This window comes from Hyperoodon ampullatus (genome assembly GCF_949752795.1).
Source record: "Hyperoodon ampullatus genome assembly, chromosome: 4".
In the NCBI taxonomy this organism is placed as follows: Eukaryota; Metazoa; Chordata; class Mammalia; order Artiodactyla; family Ziphiidae; genus Hyperoodon; species Hyperoodon ampullatus.
Window position 1 is genome coordinate 30012479 of NC_136917.1, and position 18555 is coordinate 30031033.

At 49.1% G+C, this 18555-nt stretch overlaps 1 protein-coding gene across 1 annotated transcript; it reads left to right on the forward strand.

Moving 5' to 3' along the window:
• Positions 1 to 1146: 1146 nt before the first annotated feature.
• On the forward strand, positions 1147 to 17788 carry LOC307052763 (adenylate kinase isoenzyme 1-like; the record flags this gene model as incomplete). Its single annotated transcript, XM_079703879.1, has 5 exons — positions 1147 to 1207; positions 2416 to 2615; positions 3518 to 3631; positions 16752 to 16946; positions 17720 to 17788. 5 exons carry the CDS (start codon positions 1147 to 1149, stop codon positions 17786 to 17788), a joined length of 639 nt encoding a protein of 212 aa, XP_079560005.1.
• Positions 17789 to 18555: the final 767 nt, after the last annotated feature.

The window sequence follows — 18555 nt, forward strand, 5'->3', positions numbered from 1 at the left end:
CAGGGAATGCCTCCTGAAGGAGGAAAATCCCGGAACTGAATTTTGCAGGGTCAACAAGAATCCACCCAGCAGAGTCACAGTTGGCATTCCTGCCAGAGGGAATGCTAGGCAGGGGGCTGCGTCTTACGGTATATTAATGTACTCATTCATTCATTCACTCCATTCAAAAAAGTGATGCCCCAGAGGCCTCAGCTCAACCCCAGCCCTGGAAGGAGAATCAGGAAGTGCCAGGCACGTCTGGAGGCTCGTGAAGATTTTAATCCCTTTTTGAGGGAAGAGGGGGAGGTGAGGGTCAGGGACTTACTTGGGAACTCGGACGACATACTCAGTGACATTCTGGCTGCTGGGGCCCTGAGGGGAGAGAAAGCAGGACGATGAGTGGGGGGCTACAGAGCCCACCACCTGGACCCCCCGAACCGCCTCGCCGCACACTTACGAGGGCCGCCATGGGCGATGGGCGATGGTCGGGGTCCGGGCCGAACCTCGTCCTTTTCGCCTCCCCCGCGTCCCTCGGTCCCGCGGAAGACACCCTCAAGGTGTCGGGCCTCTGGCTCCGATAGAGGACCCCAAGCCCGGGGTACAGCAGATCCTGGGAAAATCAATCCGGAGGCAGCGCTGGGTCAGCGGTCAGCCTCGGAGGCCTCTCGTGCCACACCTGCGCCTGCGCGGCCGCCTATACCGGAAGCGAAACTCTCCAGCAGGCCGTGTCGCGGAAGCCGACTCTGAGCTAAAGACAACTCCTTCTGCACCTGGCGCGCTGGCTGACCGCAATATATAGCTCCGATAACCCCATCACGCCGCGTGGGAACGCCCCCCCTATGTGACGTCACACTTACCCCCGCGGGCATCTTGGGAGGGGAGGGAGAAACCCAGCTCTTGGGCTCTTGGGCGCCTTGCGCATGCGCTACTCCGCTCCGGAAGTGAGTCAGAGGTGGCCGCGTTACCACAGCAACCGAGGCCTTCTCCTTCGCACCCAAGTGCAGCGGCACTACCTGAGCCTCTTTCGGGTTCATTTCTTACCCCTAACCCCGGGGGTAACCCTATCGTCTCGCCAAATGATCGGGCCAGGGGCCCTTGGGACGTTGAACCGAGCCAGGAGGGGTCAGGGCCTAGGTGGGGATGGGGCGCGATCGGGCTGCTGGCAGGATGAGTATGTGCAAGTCCAAGCTGCCCCAGATGGGCAGGCCCCTGAGGCCCCAGGAGAAGGGTAATATCGCGGGAGTGGCTGGCTTACTGGGGGGAAGGGAAGGAGACTGTGTAGGGCAGGAAAGTACAGGTACCCCACCCCCCCAAGTCCACCCCCCACGCCCCTCCTCCCCCACCGTGGTAGTGACACAACTGCTCATGCTCAGGGTCAGTCATTCAACGATCCACTTTAGCACTTGCTGTGCAGGGTTCTGGGCAGTCCACGGTGAATGTGGCAAACCAGTTCCCTGTCCTCTTGGAGATTACAGTGTGGTGGAGACAGTCTCCGAAAATGGTACCTACAACCCAGGAGGAACAAGGCTGCCACAGGGAAAGAGCAGGTGGCCCTGAGGGCTCAGGGGAGAGGGAAGGTTTAAACTAGGAGTTGGCTAAGAAAAAGGGGAGGGAAGCAAGACAACAAAACTGCACCATAAACTACAGCACTCCATAGATGTGTCTGATAGTTACGGACATTCATCTATTCCTCATCCACTACGATGTGTCAGAAACCATGCCAACTACTAGAAATACAGGGACGAGAAAGACAGATAGACCCTGTCCTCATGGAGTACAGAGTCTGGCTGGGGAGACAAACAAGAACAAGTAAACAGGCAGAGTCATTACTGATCGTGGCCATTGCTGGAGGGAATGGGATTTTAAGGCTGGAATGATGGAGTGGGAGGCTCTTTGGGCAGAGCTTAGAGAAGACCTGATGGGTGAGCTGTGTCCTGAAGGGAACTAGGGTAGGGAATTCCAGGGGTGGGGAGCGGTGGTTGGGGGGGACGACAGCATGGGGGTGATGAGTTCAAGGGACAGCCAATTCCACTGGGCTAGAATGCAGTAAAAGAAGACGGAAGATGGGTGAGACGGGAGGGATGGACAAGTCCCTGCCCCTCTCTGAGCCTCAGTTTCCTCAACTGTAAAATGGGATGATGGGGCCGTTGTGACGCTTCAAGGACATGCTGCGTGCAAAGGGCCTGGCCTGCTTGGGTTCCCATCCTCATCCACACAACCCGCAGCAGCACTAATGTGTGCCGTGCCTGGATATACCACTGGGCGTGGACCCACACCCCCAGATGCCACCCTAGGGCAGAAGTAGTTCTGGCAGCAGACCTGTGTCCGGTGTCACCAAGTACACACACTAAGCTGTGGACACAGTCACCGTGGTGCCCGCTCGCTGGCCCCTACAGGCACCAACCCCTCTGCCTCCTTCTTGCCTGGGCACTGCAGACATCCTCAAGTCCCCCCTGATCATCTTCGTGTTGGGCGGCCCAGGCTGCGACAAAGAGACACAGTGCAAGAACATGGTGACCAAGTACAGCTTCTGCCATGTGGGGCTGGGCCAGCTGCTGTGGCAGGAGGCCCAACAAGGCACCCGGCGGGGCCAGAAGATCCATGACGTCATGCTGCAGGGGCTCCTGGTGCCCACAGTGAGAGGTCCCAGGCGCGGGGGCAGAGGGATGAAGGGCATACATCGGGAGGAGCTTCCCAGGAAGGCCCTGTGGGAGCCAAGGGGCCTCAAAGTCTGGGGCCACTGGCTGCTGCTTTGCTGCCCTGAGCCTCTGTGTCCTCAACTGTAAAATGGGAGAGCAGCTGGACCCCCAGCAGAAGGCTGGGGTGCGGGTCAGGTGACGTCATTCCTATAAAGCGCTTGGCAGGGCTCCTGGCCCTTAAGAAATGCTCAGTAAACTTAGCTAGTATTTATTCCCTTTGTGACCCCGGGCCTGTATGTCAGTGGCCCCTTCTGCCCCCGATTCCTCACTGTAAGATGGAGGTCACCCCAGTTCCTCATGACAGTGATGAGCAAAAGAGCCCAGCAAGCCTGGCGTGTGGCAGACACCCGCCCAGAGGACCGTGGCCGAGCCCCGTTCTCAGAAGTGCTTCCAGGGCTTCCCTGGTGGCACAGTGGTTAAGAATCCGCCTGCCCATGCAGGGGACACGGGTTCAAGCCCTGGTCCCGGAAGATCCCACATGCTGCAGAGCAGCTAAGCCCGTGCACCACAACTACTGAGCCTGTGCTCTAGGGCCCGTGAGCCACAACTACTGAAGCCCACACGCCTAGAGCCCATGCTCTGCAACAAGAAAAGCCACCGCAATGAGAAGCCCGCACACGGCAACGAAGAGTAGCCCCCGCTCACCGCAACTAAAGAAAGCCTGCGCGCAGCAATGAAGACCCAACGCAGCCAAAAATAAATAAAATTAAAAAAATTAAAAAAGTGCTTCCAGAGACCCCAGCAGTGGGTGTTCCCTGAAATACACCAGAACTTGCCAAGGTGACCTCGCAGGTGAGGGGCCCCTGGGCACCGAATGCAGCCTCCCCTTCCCTCCCCAGGGTGTCATCCTTGATATGATCAGTGACCACGTGCTGTCCTGCCCGGACAGCCGGGGCTTCCTCATTGACGGCTTCCCCCGGGAGCTGAGGCAAGCCAAGGAGTTTGAGCACATTGTAAGTGACCCCAACGCCTGCGAGGGTGCGAAGCCGGGTCCCCTCCCCACCTTGGAGATCTGAAGGGGCAAGACCCCGGGGGAGAGGAGTTGTTGACAGGGAAATGGAGTTTTGCGTTATCTAGGGGACAGTGAGGAGATTGTTGGAAGCATCTAGAACCCGTGTGAAGAGCTGGTGAGCTCTCCAAGGGTGGGGACAAAGTCATTTTGTTTGGTTTGGGTTTGGTTCTTTTGGCTGCACCGCGCAGCATGCGGGATCTTAGTTCCCCGACCAGGGATCGAACCCGTGGCCCCTGCAGTGGAAGCGCGAAGTCCTAACCACTGGACCGCCAGGGAAGTCGTGGACAAAGTCATTTTAACATCTCCCCACACAGTCCCTGGCACCCGGTAAACAAACTATTTGCCCACTGAGGGGCAGGTGGATTTAGCATCATTTCTGGGCCGTAAAGATGGAATGTAACTCTCCGCTCATCTATTTATTCAACCTCCTGTGCCCGAAATAGTTCTTGAGGACAAGCTAAGTCCTCTGGACTTCACCAGACACATGGGGTCCCTGCTGTTAGGATGCAGCAGATAGGGACCAGCAACACGTTCCGTGCAAAACAAAACACATTTCTGGTAGCGGTAAGTGCAGCGAAGAACAGAACACAGAATGGCATCTGGAGAGGTGCGAGTGGGCTACTTCAGTTTGGGGGGTCCAGGGGGGAGACCTGTGCAGAGCTGACCAGTGGAGCCAGCCAGACGCGCAACGCCAACATCATGAAAAGTCATCCATCCGGACACCTGAGTAGGAAGAGAGAAACTGCGGCAGGCTGGGGGACTCTGGGCTTTCCTGGGACTTGCTGGACGCCAGTAGAAACACATTCAGGCACGGGGAGGGAATCAGACAAAGGTCATGGCGTAGGGGGTGCCGACAGGGGCTGGGAGGGGCCCTCGGTGGGGCCCCGCCCTCTGTGCGCACCTCCACTAAAGCAATTCTGTCCGGCTCCCTGGGATGAAGGTAAAGGGCAAATATAGGGCTCCCTCTCCTGGTCTGGGAGCCAGGAGGGCAAAGACCAGGCTAATGACTGGCTCAGCGCCAGGCCAGCACCTGGCCTAAAGTAGGCACCCGGTCACCCATGACAGCTGGATGGGATCCCCAAGTGGCTGCAAAGCATCACAGCAGAGGCTACAAACTCCCGGCCCTCGGGCCCCATGGGATCCACCGACATGTTCAGTTTGGACTCTTCAGCGTTTGATACTTCGTTTTAAATTAGTGGCCAACCTGCAAAAATCCAGAGATGCCACATCAAAACTCCCAGCTTCTGTTGAAAAACATCTGACTTGGCAACACAGGGGCCTGCACATCCCCATGGCAACAGCAATGTGAACTCCTCCAGAGCTTTTTACCAGCCCAGAGCTGGTCTCGACCCTCTGCACAGATGAACTCTGATCTTCTGGAACGTTCCAGGCGCCCGCACAGTCAGCAGCCTGCTTTTTTCACTGAGGGATCCGGGAGCTTGCCCGGGTCACACCATTTAGGTGGCCAAGGCAGGATGGAGGCCACGATTTTCACCATGTGGACAGGATGTGCCCTCTGTGCCCCCTGCCATCCCCCCTACACCCACCCACTCCCTCTCCTTCACAGAGGCCCATTTAGGATCCTGCTTGCATGGTGGCTTCACACTAAGAGGAACAGGAGACATGCTTTTCTTTGGTAACTGTGTGGCTCTCAGAAGTGAGAAAATGAAGATAAATGAGGCTCTGGCTTAAAAGACTGTTTTTTGGGGTTTTTTGGCCACGCTGTGCAGCTTATGGGATCTTAGTTCCCCAACCAGGGATCGAACCCAGGCCCGCAGCAGTGAAAGCACAGTCTTAACCACTGGACCTCCAGGGAAGTCCCACATGATCATGGTTTGGCCACACTTACTTTATTGGTGCCAAAATGTCTTGTCAAGATTGCCGATTATGTGTTCTGAAGCCCATCCCGAATCCCATTATGAGCGTTTCCTCACCCAACAGCATCTCAGATGATTAGTGTGAATCCCTTGAGACTATTCGATGCCCCATCCACATCTGCAGTTCCCCCACAGCTGAAAATGTCTGATTCCCAGCTGGTCAGATTTATGAGTAAAACGAGGTCCTCACCAGGGGTCTCCTAATCCAATGCGGACAGTCCTCCCTCCCTGCTTCCCTCCTGCCCTTGACTCGTTGAAGACTCTGGGTCATTTGTCTTATACAAAATCTCATCCTTGGGATTCTTCCATGTGCATTGTTTGTCTCCTTCCATTCCTCATTGGCCCTGTACACTGAAAGTTAACTACAGGCGTTCTTACCATAGATTCAGGTTCCATCCGTTTTGTGTTTTTTTTTTAATTTATTTTTTATACAGCAGGTTCTTATGTTATCTATTTTATACATATTAGTGTATATACGTCAATCCCATGTGCTTTTCTTTTTAATCCATGAATATTCTAGTATATATTTCCTAAAAGATAAAGACTTTTGTAAAATTGTATCACGCTTCTGTTATTACACCTTAATATCCTTCGTGTCATCAAACAACCAATCATTAAGCAAATTCCCGTGAACACCTCAAAATCTTTTTCTTTTCACATCTTGTTTTAATCGGGATTTAAGTAAGGTTGGCCCACTGGAATTGGTTGCTTTGTCCCTGTCCTTTTCATCTACAGACAGACCTCAGTTTGATGCACTTTGCTTTATTACATTTTTCACAGATCGAAGGTCTGTGGCAACCCTGCATTGGGCAAGTCTATCGGCACCATTTTCACAACAACTTTTGCTCAGTTCGTATCTCTGTGTCATGTTTTGGTAATTCTCACAATATTTCAAACTTTTTCATTATGATTATATTTGTTATGATGAGCTGTGATCAGTGACCTTTGATGTTACTATTGTAATTGCTTTGGGGCGCCGTGAACTGCACCCATGTAAGACAGCGAACTTAATCAATGAACGTTGTGTGTGTTCTGACTGCTCCACTGACCGGCCGTTCCCCCATCTCTCTCCCTCTCCTCTGGCCTCCCTATTCCCTGAGACACAACAGTATTGAAATCAGATCGGTTAGTAACCTTACAATGGCCTCCAAGTGTTCAAGTGAAGGGAAGAGTTGTATGTCCTTTACTTTAAATCAAAAGCTAGAAATGATGAAGCTTAGTGAGGAAGGCATGTCAAAGGCTGAGATAAGCTGAAAGCTGGGCCTCTCATGCCAAACAGTTAGCCAAGTTGTGAATGCAAAGGACAAGTCCTTGAAGGAGATTAAGAATGCTACTCCAGTGAATACGTGAATGATGCAAAGGTGAAACAGCCTCATTGCTAATATGGAGGAAGTTTTCGTGGTCTGGATAGAAGATCAAACCAGCCAGAACATTCCGTTTAGACAAAGCCTCACCCAGCGCAAGGCCCTAACTCTCTTCAGTTCTTTGTAAGGCTGAGAGAGGTGAGGAAGCTGCAGAAGAAAAGTGTGAGGCCAGCCGAGGTGGGTTCTTGAGGTTTAAGGAAAGAAGCCATTTCCATGACATCAAAGTGCAAGGTGAAGCAGCAAGTGCTGGTGTAGAAGCTGCAGCAAGTTCTCCAGAAGATCTAGTTAAGATCATTCAGGAAGGTGGCTACACTGAACAGATTGTCAATGTAGATGAAACAGCCTTCTATTTTTTTTTTTTGGCCATGCTGCGCAGCATGCGGAATCTTAGTTCCCTGACCGGGGATGGAACCCGTGCCCACTGCAGTGGAAGCACGGAGTCCTAACCACTGTATTGCCAGGGAATTCCCATCAGCCTTCTATGACTGGAAGAAGATGCCATCTAGGACTTTCATAGCTAGACAGGAGAAGTCAATGCCTGGCTTCCAAGCTTCAAAGGTCAGGCTGGCTCTCTTGTTAGGGGCTAATGCAGCTGGTGACTTTCAGTTGAAGCCAATGCTCATTTACCATTCCCTAAATCCTAGGGCCCTTCAGAATTATGCCCAATCTACTCTACCTGTGCTCTATAAATGGAAAAACAAAGCCTGGATGACAGCACATCTGTTGACAACACGGTTTACTGAGTATTTTAAGCCCACTGTTGGGACCTACTGCTCAGAAAAAAAGGTTCCTTTCAAAATATTACTGCTCATTGACAATACACCTGGTCACCCAAGAGCTCTGATGGCGATGGTCAAGGAGATTCCTGTTGTTTCCATGCCTGCTAACATAACATCCATTTTGCAGCCCATGGATCAAGGAATCATTTCCACTTTCAAGTCTCATTCTTTAAGAAATACATTTTGTAAGGCTATAGCTGCCATAGATAGTGATTCCTCTGAAGTCAACTGGAAACCTTCTGGAAAGGATTCACCATTCTAGATGCCATTAAGAACATTCATGAGGACTTCCCTGGTGGCCCAGTGGTTAAGACTCTGCGCATCCACTGCAGTGGGCATGGGTTCAGTCCCCGGTTGGGGAAGTTCCACATACCTCAAGACGCAGCCAAAAAAAAAAGAAAAGAAAATTCATGATTTGTGGGAAGAGGTCAAATATCAACACTAACAGGAATTTGGGAGAAGTTGATTCCAACCCTCATGGATGACTTTGAGGGGTTCAAAACTTCAGTGGAGGAAGTCACTGCAGAGGCTGTGGAAACAGCAAGAGAACTAGAATTAGAAGTGGAGTCTGAAGATGAGACAACTGCTGAAATCTCAGGATAAAACTTTCCAGGTGAGGAGTTGCTTCTTATGGATGAGCAAAGAAAGTGGTTTCTGGAGATGGAAGCTACCCCTGGTGAAGACGCTGTGACGATTGTTGCAATGACAACAAAGGATTTAGGATATGACAGAAACTTAGTTGATAAAGCAGCAGCAGGGTTTGAGGGGATTGACTTCAGTTTTGAAAGAAGTTCTGCTGCAGGTATAATGCTATCAAATAGCACAGCACGCTACAGAGAAACTGTTCATAAAAGGAAGAGTCAGGGGCTTCCCTGGTGGCGCAGTGGTTGAGAGTCTGCCTGCCGATGCAGGGGACACGGGTTCGTGCCCTGGTCCGGGAGGATCCCACATGCAGCGGAGTGGCTGGGCCCGTGAGCCATGGCCGCTGAGCCTGCGCGTCCGGAGCCTGTGCTCCACAACAGGAGAGGCCACAACAGTGAGAGGTCCGCATACTGGAAAAAAAAAAAAAAAAAGGAAGAGTCAGTTGATGCAGCAAAGTTCACTGTTGTCTTATTTTAAGAAATCGCGGCAGCCACCCCAGCCTTCAGCAACCATCACCCTGATCAGTCAGCAGCCATAGAGGCCAAACCCTCCACCAGCAAAAAGATTACGACTCGCTGAAAGCGCAGATGATGATTAGCATTTTTTAGCAAGAATGTATTTTTAAATGAAGGTATGTACATTTTTAAAAGACATAATGCTATGGCACACCTAACAGACTACAGCGTAGCGTAAACGTGCTTTATACTCCTTCCCTCTTTTTATTTTTTTAAACTTATTTTCAAAAATATTAATAGACTACAGTGTAAACGTGCTTTATGCTCCTTCCATCTCTGTCTCTTTTCATTTATTTTTAAAACCTATTTTCAAAAATAAATTTTATTTGTTTGTTTGGCTCTGCCAGGTCTTAGCTGCAGCATGTGGGATTTTTTCTTTAGTTGTGGCATGTGTGCAGGATCTAGTTCCCTGACCAGGGATGGAAGCTGGGTCCCCTGCAATGGGAGCGTGGAATCTTTTTTTTTTTTTTTGCGGTACGCGGGCCTCTCACTGTTGTGGCCTCTCCCGCTGCGGAGCACAGGCTCCGGACGTGCAGGCCCAGCGGCCATGGCTCACGGGCCCAGCCGCTCCGCGGCATGTGGGATCCTCCCGGACCGGGGCACGAACCCATGTCCCCTGCATCGGCAGGCGGACTCTCAACCACTGCGCCACCAGGGAAGCCCCAGGAGCGTGGAATCTTAACCACTGGACCACCAGGGAAGTCCCCTGTCTCTTTTTATTTATTGAAGAAACCTCATCTTTGGCTCTCTTTTATTTTGCACAGCAAGGATTTTGCTGATTGCAGAGTGTTTTGTTTTTTTGTTTTCTTATCATGCTCCCCTCTCCTCTATGTGTCCTGTGAATTGGTAGCATGTCTAGAGTCTGGCTCGGGACTTAGATTCCATTTTTTCAAGTGCACTTCATAGGTGGTGATGTGAACTCCTATTGGATAGCACACAACGTTTAGTTGGCTCTTTGCCATAGTTGTCGGTTTTTTTCCATGTGTTTCAATGTGTTATTTAAGAGGACCCAGGTCTTTGAATGTTCACCAGGGCCCAGGCAGTGAACTTGGGAAAGTGGGGAAAAGAGAACTCGTATTGTGCTTGCAGTTCTTTTTCTGTCCAATTTGGTGTGAATTTGGTGTAAGGCACTGTGGTTCAATACCTTTTTTCTACTGCATCATTCAGGAAGGAGGCTCCTTCATGCCCGGTTGCCCTGCTCTTAGTAAGTGATCTGTTATGGGCTGAACTGTGTCCCCCCCAAATCCATATGTTGAGGCCCTAACTCCCAGGACCTCAGAATGTGACTCAATTTGGAGATGGGTCTTTAAAGAGATGATTACATTAAAAGGTCCTCAAGATCAGTCCTAACCCAATACGACTGGTGTCCTTATAAGAGGAGATTAGGACACAGACAAAGGAGTGACTGTGTGAGGACACAGGGAGAAAACGGCCATCTACAAGCCAAGGAGAGGCCGCCGGAGGAATTCACCCTGCCAGCACCTCCATCTCAGATGTCCAGTCTCCAAGACTGTGAGGACATGGAATTTCTGTGGTTGGAGTCACCCGGTCTCTGGTACTTGGTGTGGCAGTCCTCACAAACTGATACAGGGTCAGCTAGGGGCTGCTGTAACATGCCCCGTCGGCCTCTTATCTTACAGTTTCATTCGTTGTTGGCATCAATTAATTCATATTCTGAATCAATTCGAAAGCTGTGCGTTTCTCTTTTAGTCATTTTCCCCCCACATCAATTAGCTGGAATTCTTCCCTAAAGAAGAAATGTCCTTCCTCAACCAGGGCTGTTTGGTTATCCTGAAATATAGTTCCTACCAGACAGGTGGGATACGTGCTTATCTTCTCCCCTACGAGGGCTCATTTTCAGACTGAGGTTGGGTGTACTACTCACCTCCGATTGTGACCGTGAGGTTCGTTACTTGGTTTTCCTTCGTTTTGTTCTCTCTCATCCTTACCAACTCAAGCATCTCTGTGTATTTAAAGTGCTTCAATTAGTCTTTTTTTTTAAATTTCATTGAAATATAGTTGATTTACAATGTTGTGTTAGTTTCAGGTGTACAGCAAAGTGATTCAGTTATACCCATACATATATTCATTTTTTTCAGATTTTTTTCTCATATAGGTTGTTACAGAATGTTGAGTAGAGTTCCATGTGCTACACGGTAGGTGCTTGTTGGTTATTTATCTTATATATAGTAGTGTGTGTGTGTTCACCCCAAGCTCCTGATTTATCCCTCCCCGCCACGTTTCCCCTTTGGTAACGTAAGTTTGTTTTCGATATCTGTAAGTCTGTTTCTGTTTTGTAAGTAAGTTCATTTGTGTTATTTTTTAAAAATTAGATTCCACATATGAGTGGTATCATATTTGTCTTCCTCTGACTTATTTCACTTAGTATGATAATCTCTAGATCCATCCATGTTGCTGCAAATGGCATTATTTTGTTCTTTTTTATGGCTGAGTAATATTCTATTGTGTGTATATATATATATATATATATATATATATATGTACCACATTTTCTTCATCTATTCCTCTGTTGATGGACACTTAGGTTGCTTCCATGTCTTGGTTGCTATGTAATAGTCCTGCTATGAACATTGGGGTGCATGTATCTTTTCGAATTGCAGTTTTCTCCAGATATATGCCCAGGAGTGGGATTGCTAGATCATATGGTAACTCTGTTTTTAGTTTTTTAAGGAACCTCCATACTGTTTTCCATACCGGCTGCACCAATTTACATTCCCACCAATGGTGTACGAGGGTTCATTTTTCTCCATACCTTCTCTAGCATTTATTGTTTGTAGTCTTTTTTTTTTTTTTTTAAATGTATTAAGCCTTTTTTTAAAAAAAAAATTTATTTATTTATTTTTGGCTGTGTTGGGTCTTCGTTTCTGTGCGAGGGCTTTCTCTAGTTGCGGCAAGGGGGGGCCACTCTTCATCGTGGTGCACGGGCCTCTCACTAGAGCGGCCTCTCTTGTTGCCGAGCACAGGCTCCAGACACGCAGGCTCAGTAGCTGTGGCTCACAGGCCTAGCTGCCCCGCAGCATGTGGGATCTTCCCAGGGCAGGGCTCGAACCCATGTCCCTGCATTGGCAGGCATATTCTCAACCACTGTGCCACCAGGGAAGCCCCATGTAGTCTTTTTGATGATGGCAATAATCAGTCTTCTTTTTTTGTAATAGATTTATTTATTGATTGATTGATTGATTGCTGCATTGGGTCTTTATTGCTGCACCCAGGCTTTCTCTAGTTGCGGTGAGCGGGGGATACTCTTTGTTGCGGTACATGGGCTTCTCATTTCAGTGGCTTCTCTTGTTGTGGAGCACGGGCTCTAGGCACGCAAGCTTAGTAGTTGTGGCTCGCGGGCTCTAGAGCGCAGGCTCAGTAGTTGTGGCGCACAGGCTTAGTTGCTCTGCAGCATGTGGGATCTTCCTGGACCAGGGCTTGAACCCGTGTCCTCTGCATTGGCAGGCAGATTCTTAACCACTGTGCCCCACCAGGGAAGCCCCAGTCTTCTTTTTTGTTGTTGCTCAAGCTGTCCCATCTTTGGCCAAAAGCAGCCCTCTCATATTGCATAGCATCCTCTGGACACAGCCCCATTTCACACTCACCCTCTTGCTTTCTTTCTGCACAAGACTTCACACCTGCCCCCCCCTTCACATTTCCGGTCCAGCTCTGGAATTGGCCATTTCTCCATGAAGGCCCTTTTTCAGTGGTGTCCGATCTGGGTGCCAGGGGTACTCATTGCTACCAGGTGGTCATCGTTTCCAGGCCTTTCCAGTGGACAGAGCTAGGAAACAGACTTTTGAAAGGAAAAAAACATCACAAGTTCTACTGTTATTTCCAGCTCACACTTAATGTCACAGTGTTTTACTTCTCTTTTCTCTTTTCCCTAAAAAATCTGGTTCCTAAAACCACTGACATTGTCATTTGCATTATTCCATTAGATGCAAAATAGTTTCCAAATAACATACCGATTTTAACTACTGAGAATAAAACTACCAAAGAAAGTTTAAGATTTGTTTGCAGCTCTGGTTTTCCTTTACAGTAGGTCTCACTGTGGACATACCACAAAAACACTGGGTCCCTCGAGATAATTATTTTCTGTGTGTAGTTGCGGTGTGACATTGACACATGGGTTTGTTCATTTCACCTTGGCTTTCGATGTTTAGGGATTGCTTTTTTTTAATTAATTAATTTATTTTGGCTATGTTGGGTCTTTGTTGCTGCACATGGCCTTTCTCTAGTAGTGGCGAGTGGGGGGCTACTCTTTGTTGCGGTGTGCATGCTTCTCATTGCGGTGGCTTCTCTTGTTGCAGAGCACCGGCTGTAGGTGCGCGGGCTTCAGTAGTTGCAGCACGCAGGCTCAGTAGCTGTGGCGCACAGGCTTAGTTGCTCTGAGGCATGTGGGATCTTCCTGGAGCAGGGATCGAACCCATGTACCCTGCATTGGCAGGTGAATTCTTAAACACTGCACCACCAGGGAAGTCCCAGGGATTGCTTTTTTAAATTAAAAAATTGAATTTGCACCACATGTAATGATTCCAAAGTCAAAGTCACATAAAAAGGTAGATCCACCCCCACCCCAATCTGTGCACTCCTTTCCCTGCAGGCAACCATTTTCATTAATTTTTGGATTGTCCTTCTTTTTGCAAATATAAACCATGTGTGCGCTTGTGTGTGTCCCTCTGCACACAGAAAGTAGCATTCCACATACAGCAGGCTTCCTTTTTTTAATGTTCAGATATACCCTGAAGATGTCATATCAGTGTCAAGAAGTCCTCTTCCTTGCCCCATTTTACAAACAGAATTCCGCTGTGTGGCAGCGCCACTGTTTAATCCTCTGACGGCCCACAGACAGCAAGCTGTTCGCAATCTTTTCCCACTACCAACGATGCCCCAATCACCTTCATGTGGCGTTTCTTATTTTTGCTAGCGTCTTTAGGATGGGTTCTCAGGAGTGGAATTGTGGGGTTAAAGAGAAACGTGTCGATGATTTTGATTGATGGCATCACTCTCCTCTTTGTTCCGCATTGCCACCAGCCATTTGTCAACCTGCTTAGGTGTGAAATGGTATTTCGGTGGTTTTAAACGGGCATTTCTCTTATGATGAACGAGGTTGGGCATCTTTTCGAAAGTTCTAGGGCCATTTTCACTTCTTCTTCGGTGCACTCTTTACATCTTTTGCTCACTTCCCCCCGCCCCAGTGGATTGTTGGTTTGTTGGTCTTTTTCTTCTTGATTTTTAGGAACTCTTTGTGTCTTAGCTGTTTGTGATATGGTTTGCAAATTTCCCCCCAGTCCAGTTTGTCAATTATTTTTTGACCTTGATTTATTTATTTATTTATTTATTTATTTATTTTTAAATTTTTTGCCACGTGGCACAGCTTGTGAGATCTTAGTTCTCTGACCAGGGATTTAACCCAGGGCCATGGCAGTGAAAGCTCTGAGTCCTAACCTCTGGACTGCCAGGGAACTCCCTATTGTGCCTCTTTCACATGCAGAAATTATTTTTAAAACTTTCGTCAAACTTATCAATATTTTCTGTTATTTCTCCTGAATTTTGAGATATCGTTGTTGTTTTTCTCAATCCCAGGTTATAAGGTAATTAATTCATCCATGGTTTCTTTAGTACTTGTATAGTTTTCTTTCTTACATTTATGTCTGTGATCCATTGGAACATATCCTAGTTGGGGAAATTTGGTAAGGATTCCAAATGGTGAATCCAGTTGTCCCCACACCATTTATTTAAAAGTCTGTCCTTTCTCCGTTGACTTGAGGTGGCACCCCAGCCACATACCAATTTTCCGTATTCACCCGAATCTATTTCTGGACTTGCCATTCTGTTCCAGGGGTCTGTTTGTCCACCTGTGCGCTGGTTTAAGGATGGCGGCTTTACCATGTTTTGATATCTGGTAGGTTGGATGCCCCCTTCCCCACCTCCACCTCCCATTGCTTTTCTTTGCCTTGTTTTTCCTGGGTAGTTCTGCTTATTTTTGTAGACGAATGTTAGAATCAACCCATCTCCACTAAAAAAAATATCACATTTGGATCACATTAAGATTATAAACTCATTTAGAAACATCCTGCTTTGTAACGTTGAGTCTTCCTACCCAAGAACATGTATCTCTTCCTTTTGTTCCAGTCTCCTTTCGAGTCACTTAGGAATATTTTACCTAAGTTTTCCTTAAAGATCTTCCTTTAAAGACAGTGCACAGTTTTGGGAAAAGTTTTGCCTGAGTGTTTCATATATATATTTGTTGTTGTTGCTTGTAATGTTATTGTAAATGGGGCCTTCTTTCTTTTTTCTAACTGGCGATTTTCATATATGTGTAGGCTTCTGTATGTTAATACTACATCTGGTTACTTTATCAAATTCTCTGAAGTCTGTACTAGTTTGTTGATTTTTGTGAGTTTTCCAGAAATAGAATCACACCATCTGCAAACAGACATGATTTTATCTCCTCCTTTCCAATTCAGGTTTCTCCCATTGTTTTATCTCGTTGCTTTAGCTAATCCTCTCATATCTTACTAAGTCGTAATGTCAAGCCAATTAATTTTTGGCTGCACTGGGTCTTCATTGCTGCATGCAGGCTTTCTCTAGTTGTGGCGAGCGGGGGCTACTCTTCGTTGTGGTGCACGGGCTTCTTTTTGAGGTGGCTTCTCTTGTTGCGGAGCAGGGCTCTAGTTACGTGGGCTTCAGTAGTTATGGCTCACAGGCTCTAGAGTACACGCTCAGTAGTTGTGGTGCACAGGCTTAGTTGCTCCACGGCATGTGGGATCTTCCCAGACCAGGGCTCAAACCCATGTCCCCTGCATTGGCAGGTGGATTCTTAACCACTGCGCCACCAGGCTAATAAGAGTGGGCAATTTTATCTTATTCCCAACTTCAACAGAAGAGCAAGTTTCCATTAAATAAGATGCCGGCTGAGAATATATTTACCAATTTCGAGTTTGTTTTTTTTTTTAAATCAGGAATGCGTGAATTTTGTCTTTTAAATTGTTCTTTCTGTGTTTCTGAGAATTCTCATATTATTTTTTCTTTACTTAAGATATTAACACAACTGTATCGAACCATCCTTGCTTTCCTGGAGTGAATCCCACTTGGTTGTGTTTTTGTTGTTGTTTTAAAGTGCTGACAGATTCTATTTGCAAGGAAATTCTGGAGGAAGTAGGAGGAGGTGGGGCTCTCAGTGGGCGGCCTCGGAGACCCAGGGAGGTCTCCCTGCAGTGGGAGGCAGCACAGTGGTGAGCTGGCAACTCTTGTACTTCCCCCAATGAAAGTGTCTAGGCAAGAGGAAGGCAAGGAGAAACTGCTTAAATCCATCTTAAAAGGGATATTTCAATCTAAATACCCATCGAGGAACCAGTTAAGTAAATCATAACACATCCACACAACAGCATACTATATAGTGATTAAAAAGGATCGGGAACTTCCTGGTGTGCCAATGTGCAACCATCTCCAGCTTACTAAGTGAATAAAATCAAGGGCAAATCAATGTCGTTACCATCTGTGTAAAAAAGGAGGAAAAAGAACATCAGAACCAGATCTGCCTGGCACGTGCCTAAAATAGTTCCGGAAGGAGACGCAAGAAATAGAGAACTTGGTTGCCTGCAGGGAAGGTGAAACAGGGTGCCTGGGGACAGCAAGAAGACTCTTCGCCCTTTCCCAGTGGTGTTGTTTGGCTTATGAGCTCCACCAATGCCCTACCTGTCCAAAAAATAAACACATAAAACAAAAACTTGGAACTCCAAAGTAAAACGGACCCAGGGGCCTGGTTATTCTTTACTGGGCCGCACCACCCTAGATTCCTGATCTCTGGGGCGGGGGTGCATAGGGGGCCAGTGCACCCAGCCTCTTCCTCACCCAGCCCCCTTCACGGGTGCCTAGGTGGGCCAGGCCCCCAACCTTGTCATCGTATTTGACTGCTCCATGGAGACAATGGTCCAGAGAGCGCTGCACCAGGGCCAGGTGGAGTGCCAGGCCGCTGACTGCAAGTCGGCTATCCGCCAGTGCCTAGAGATGCATTACACCCTGTGTGAGCCCATTCTGGCCTTCTACCAGCAGAAGAACCTGCTCCGAAACTAAGTACTCCCTGCTTGCTGCTCACTCCCCTGGCCCTCCAGGGGAGCAAGTCCAGCTGAAACAGCACAGGGGTTATACTGCAGCCCTGGATCCCAGAACTCTGGGCCTCAGTTTCCCCAGCATGTACACTGGGGAGTTCCATTTCTTCCATTAGGCAGAATGGGTGCAGGCTGTGGCCCCCCAGGTATGACACGGAAGGTCTAAACAGAATGGCTCCAAAACTGCAAAATTAAATACATTTTAGAACGTATCTACAAAACACGCACGCACGCACGCACGCACGTTAAGATTAGGACGACTGGTCAACCATAGCTCAATTCAAAGCCAGCCATTTGTTCTCAAGGTAGAAAGCAGGGATATTTTAATCCTAAAGTGACCCATGCAACTCCTGTACTTTCACTGCTGTGAAGACAGAGAACTTTGGTGTCATTCCTGTTCCCCTCCCGCAACCAAAGGTAAGAGCAAGAGTGAGAGAAACTAGCCTCAACCACCAAGGATGGGATGGGAAGGGGGTGAGCTAGCCTGGCACAACCCTGGTCCTATGGCCTGTTCCCAGGGACAGCATCCCTGCAGTTTCTGCCCAGCTGTTAGTAACGCATAGCCTTGCAAGGCAGCCCTCCTGACCCATTTCCGTCTCCCCATCCACACGGCCCTGGGGCTGCACCTCTCAATCCTTTACCAGCAACTAAAAGGGGCCTGCGAACCTGTCACCCCATCAGGGGATGGAGGGCAGTGATACTCAGAACTGACCCCCCTTTGCTCCCCTTCTCTAGATCTTGGCAGAAGCAGCTCCAGAAAACATTTTTGCCAAGTGCTGCTCTGTCATCGAAAGTCTGCAGTGAGTCAGGAGAGGGTCAGGAGCTCCGACTTTCCCTTTGCCCCAGAGCTCCGAGCAGGTGCACTGGCCTGAGGTGAGACGCCTGGTGAGGGGAGCCTGGGGTTCCAATCTAAGCTGACTCCCCACGTGACCCCAGATCGACAACCTCCCCCTTTCCTGGGCCCGCTGCCCCACAAGTGGGCTGACTGGGGGCCACCAAGGGGCACTCCCGCTGGGGCAGGTCCCTAATTAACCTGGAAGGTCATGGGGGCCATGAACAGCCCCACCTGGAAGCGGCAGCTGTTGCTGCTCCTGCTACTGAAGCCTGTGGGCCCAGACATTCAGATTCTGAGTGTGACTGCCGAGTTTTTCAGTGCTGGGATTTCAACCCTAAATCCCGGAGGAACACCCTAGGCAAACAGCATGCCTCCACACGCTCACCCCTGGGCCCGACAGCTCAAGTGGCCTCTCAGACCACCGTCCCATCTCCTGCCCTCGTCCTTAGACTGCCACAAACCACTGGAACGGACGCCCTTCCTTTCAACAGGCCAGGTTTCCACCTCAGGGCTTGCTAGCAAAACAGGCCACAGCTAGGCATGCCATCAGGGCCAGGCCGAGTCCTCCAAGGCATGGCTGGCCGTGGGTTTGCTGTGGTGGCAGGCTGTATCCATGGGAACACCTGTCCCTGGGGACCCTCCTGGGGGCCTTGCTCCCCACGTTCCCAGAGGCGGGAACGCTGGGGGAGGACTGCACTGCTGGGGCTCTGCCTGCTTCTCCCTTCCTACAAGACCA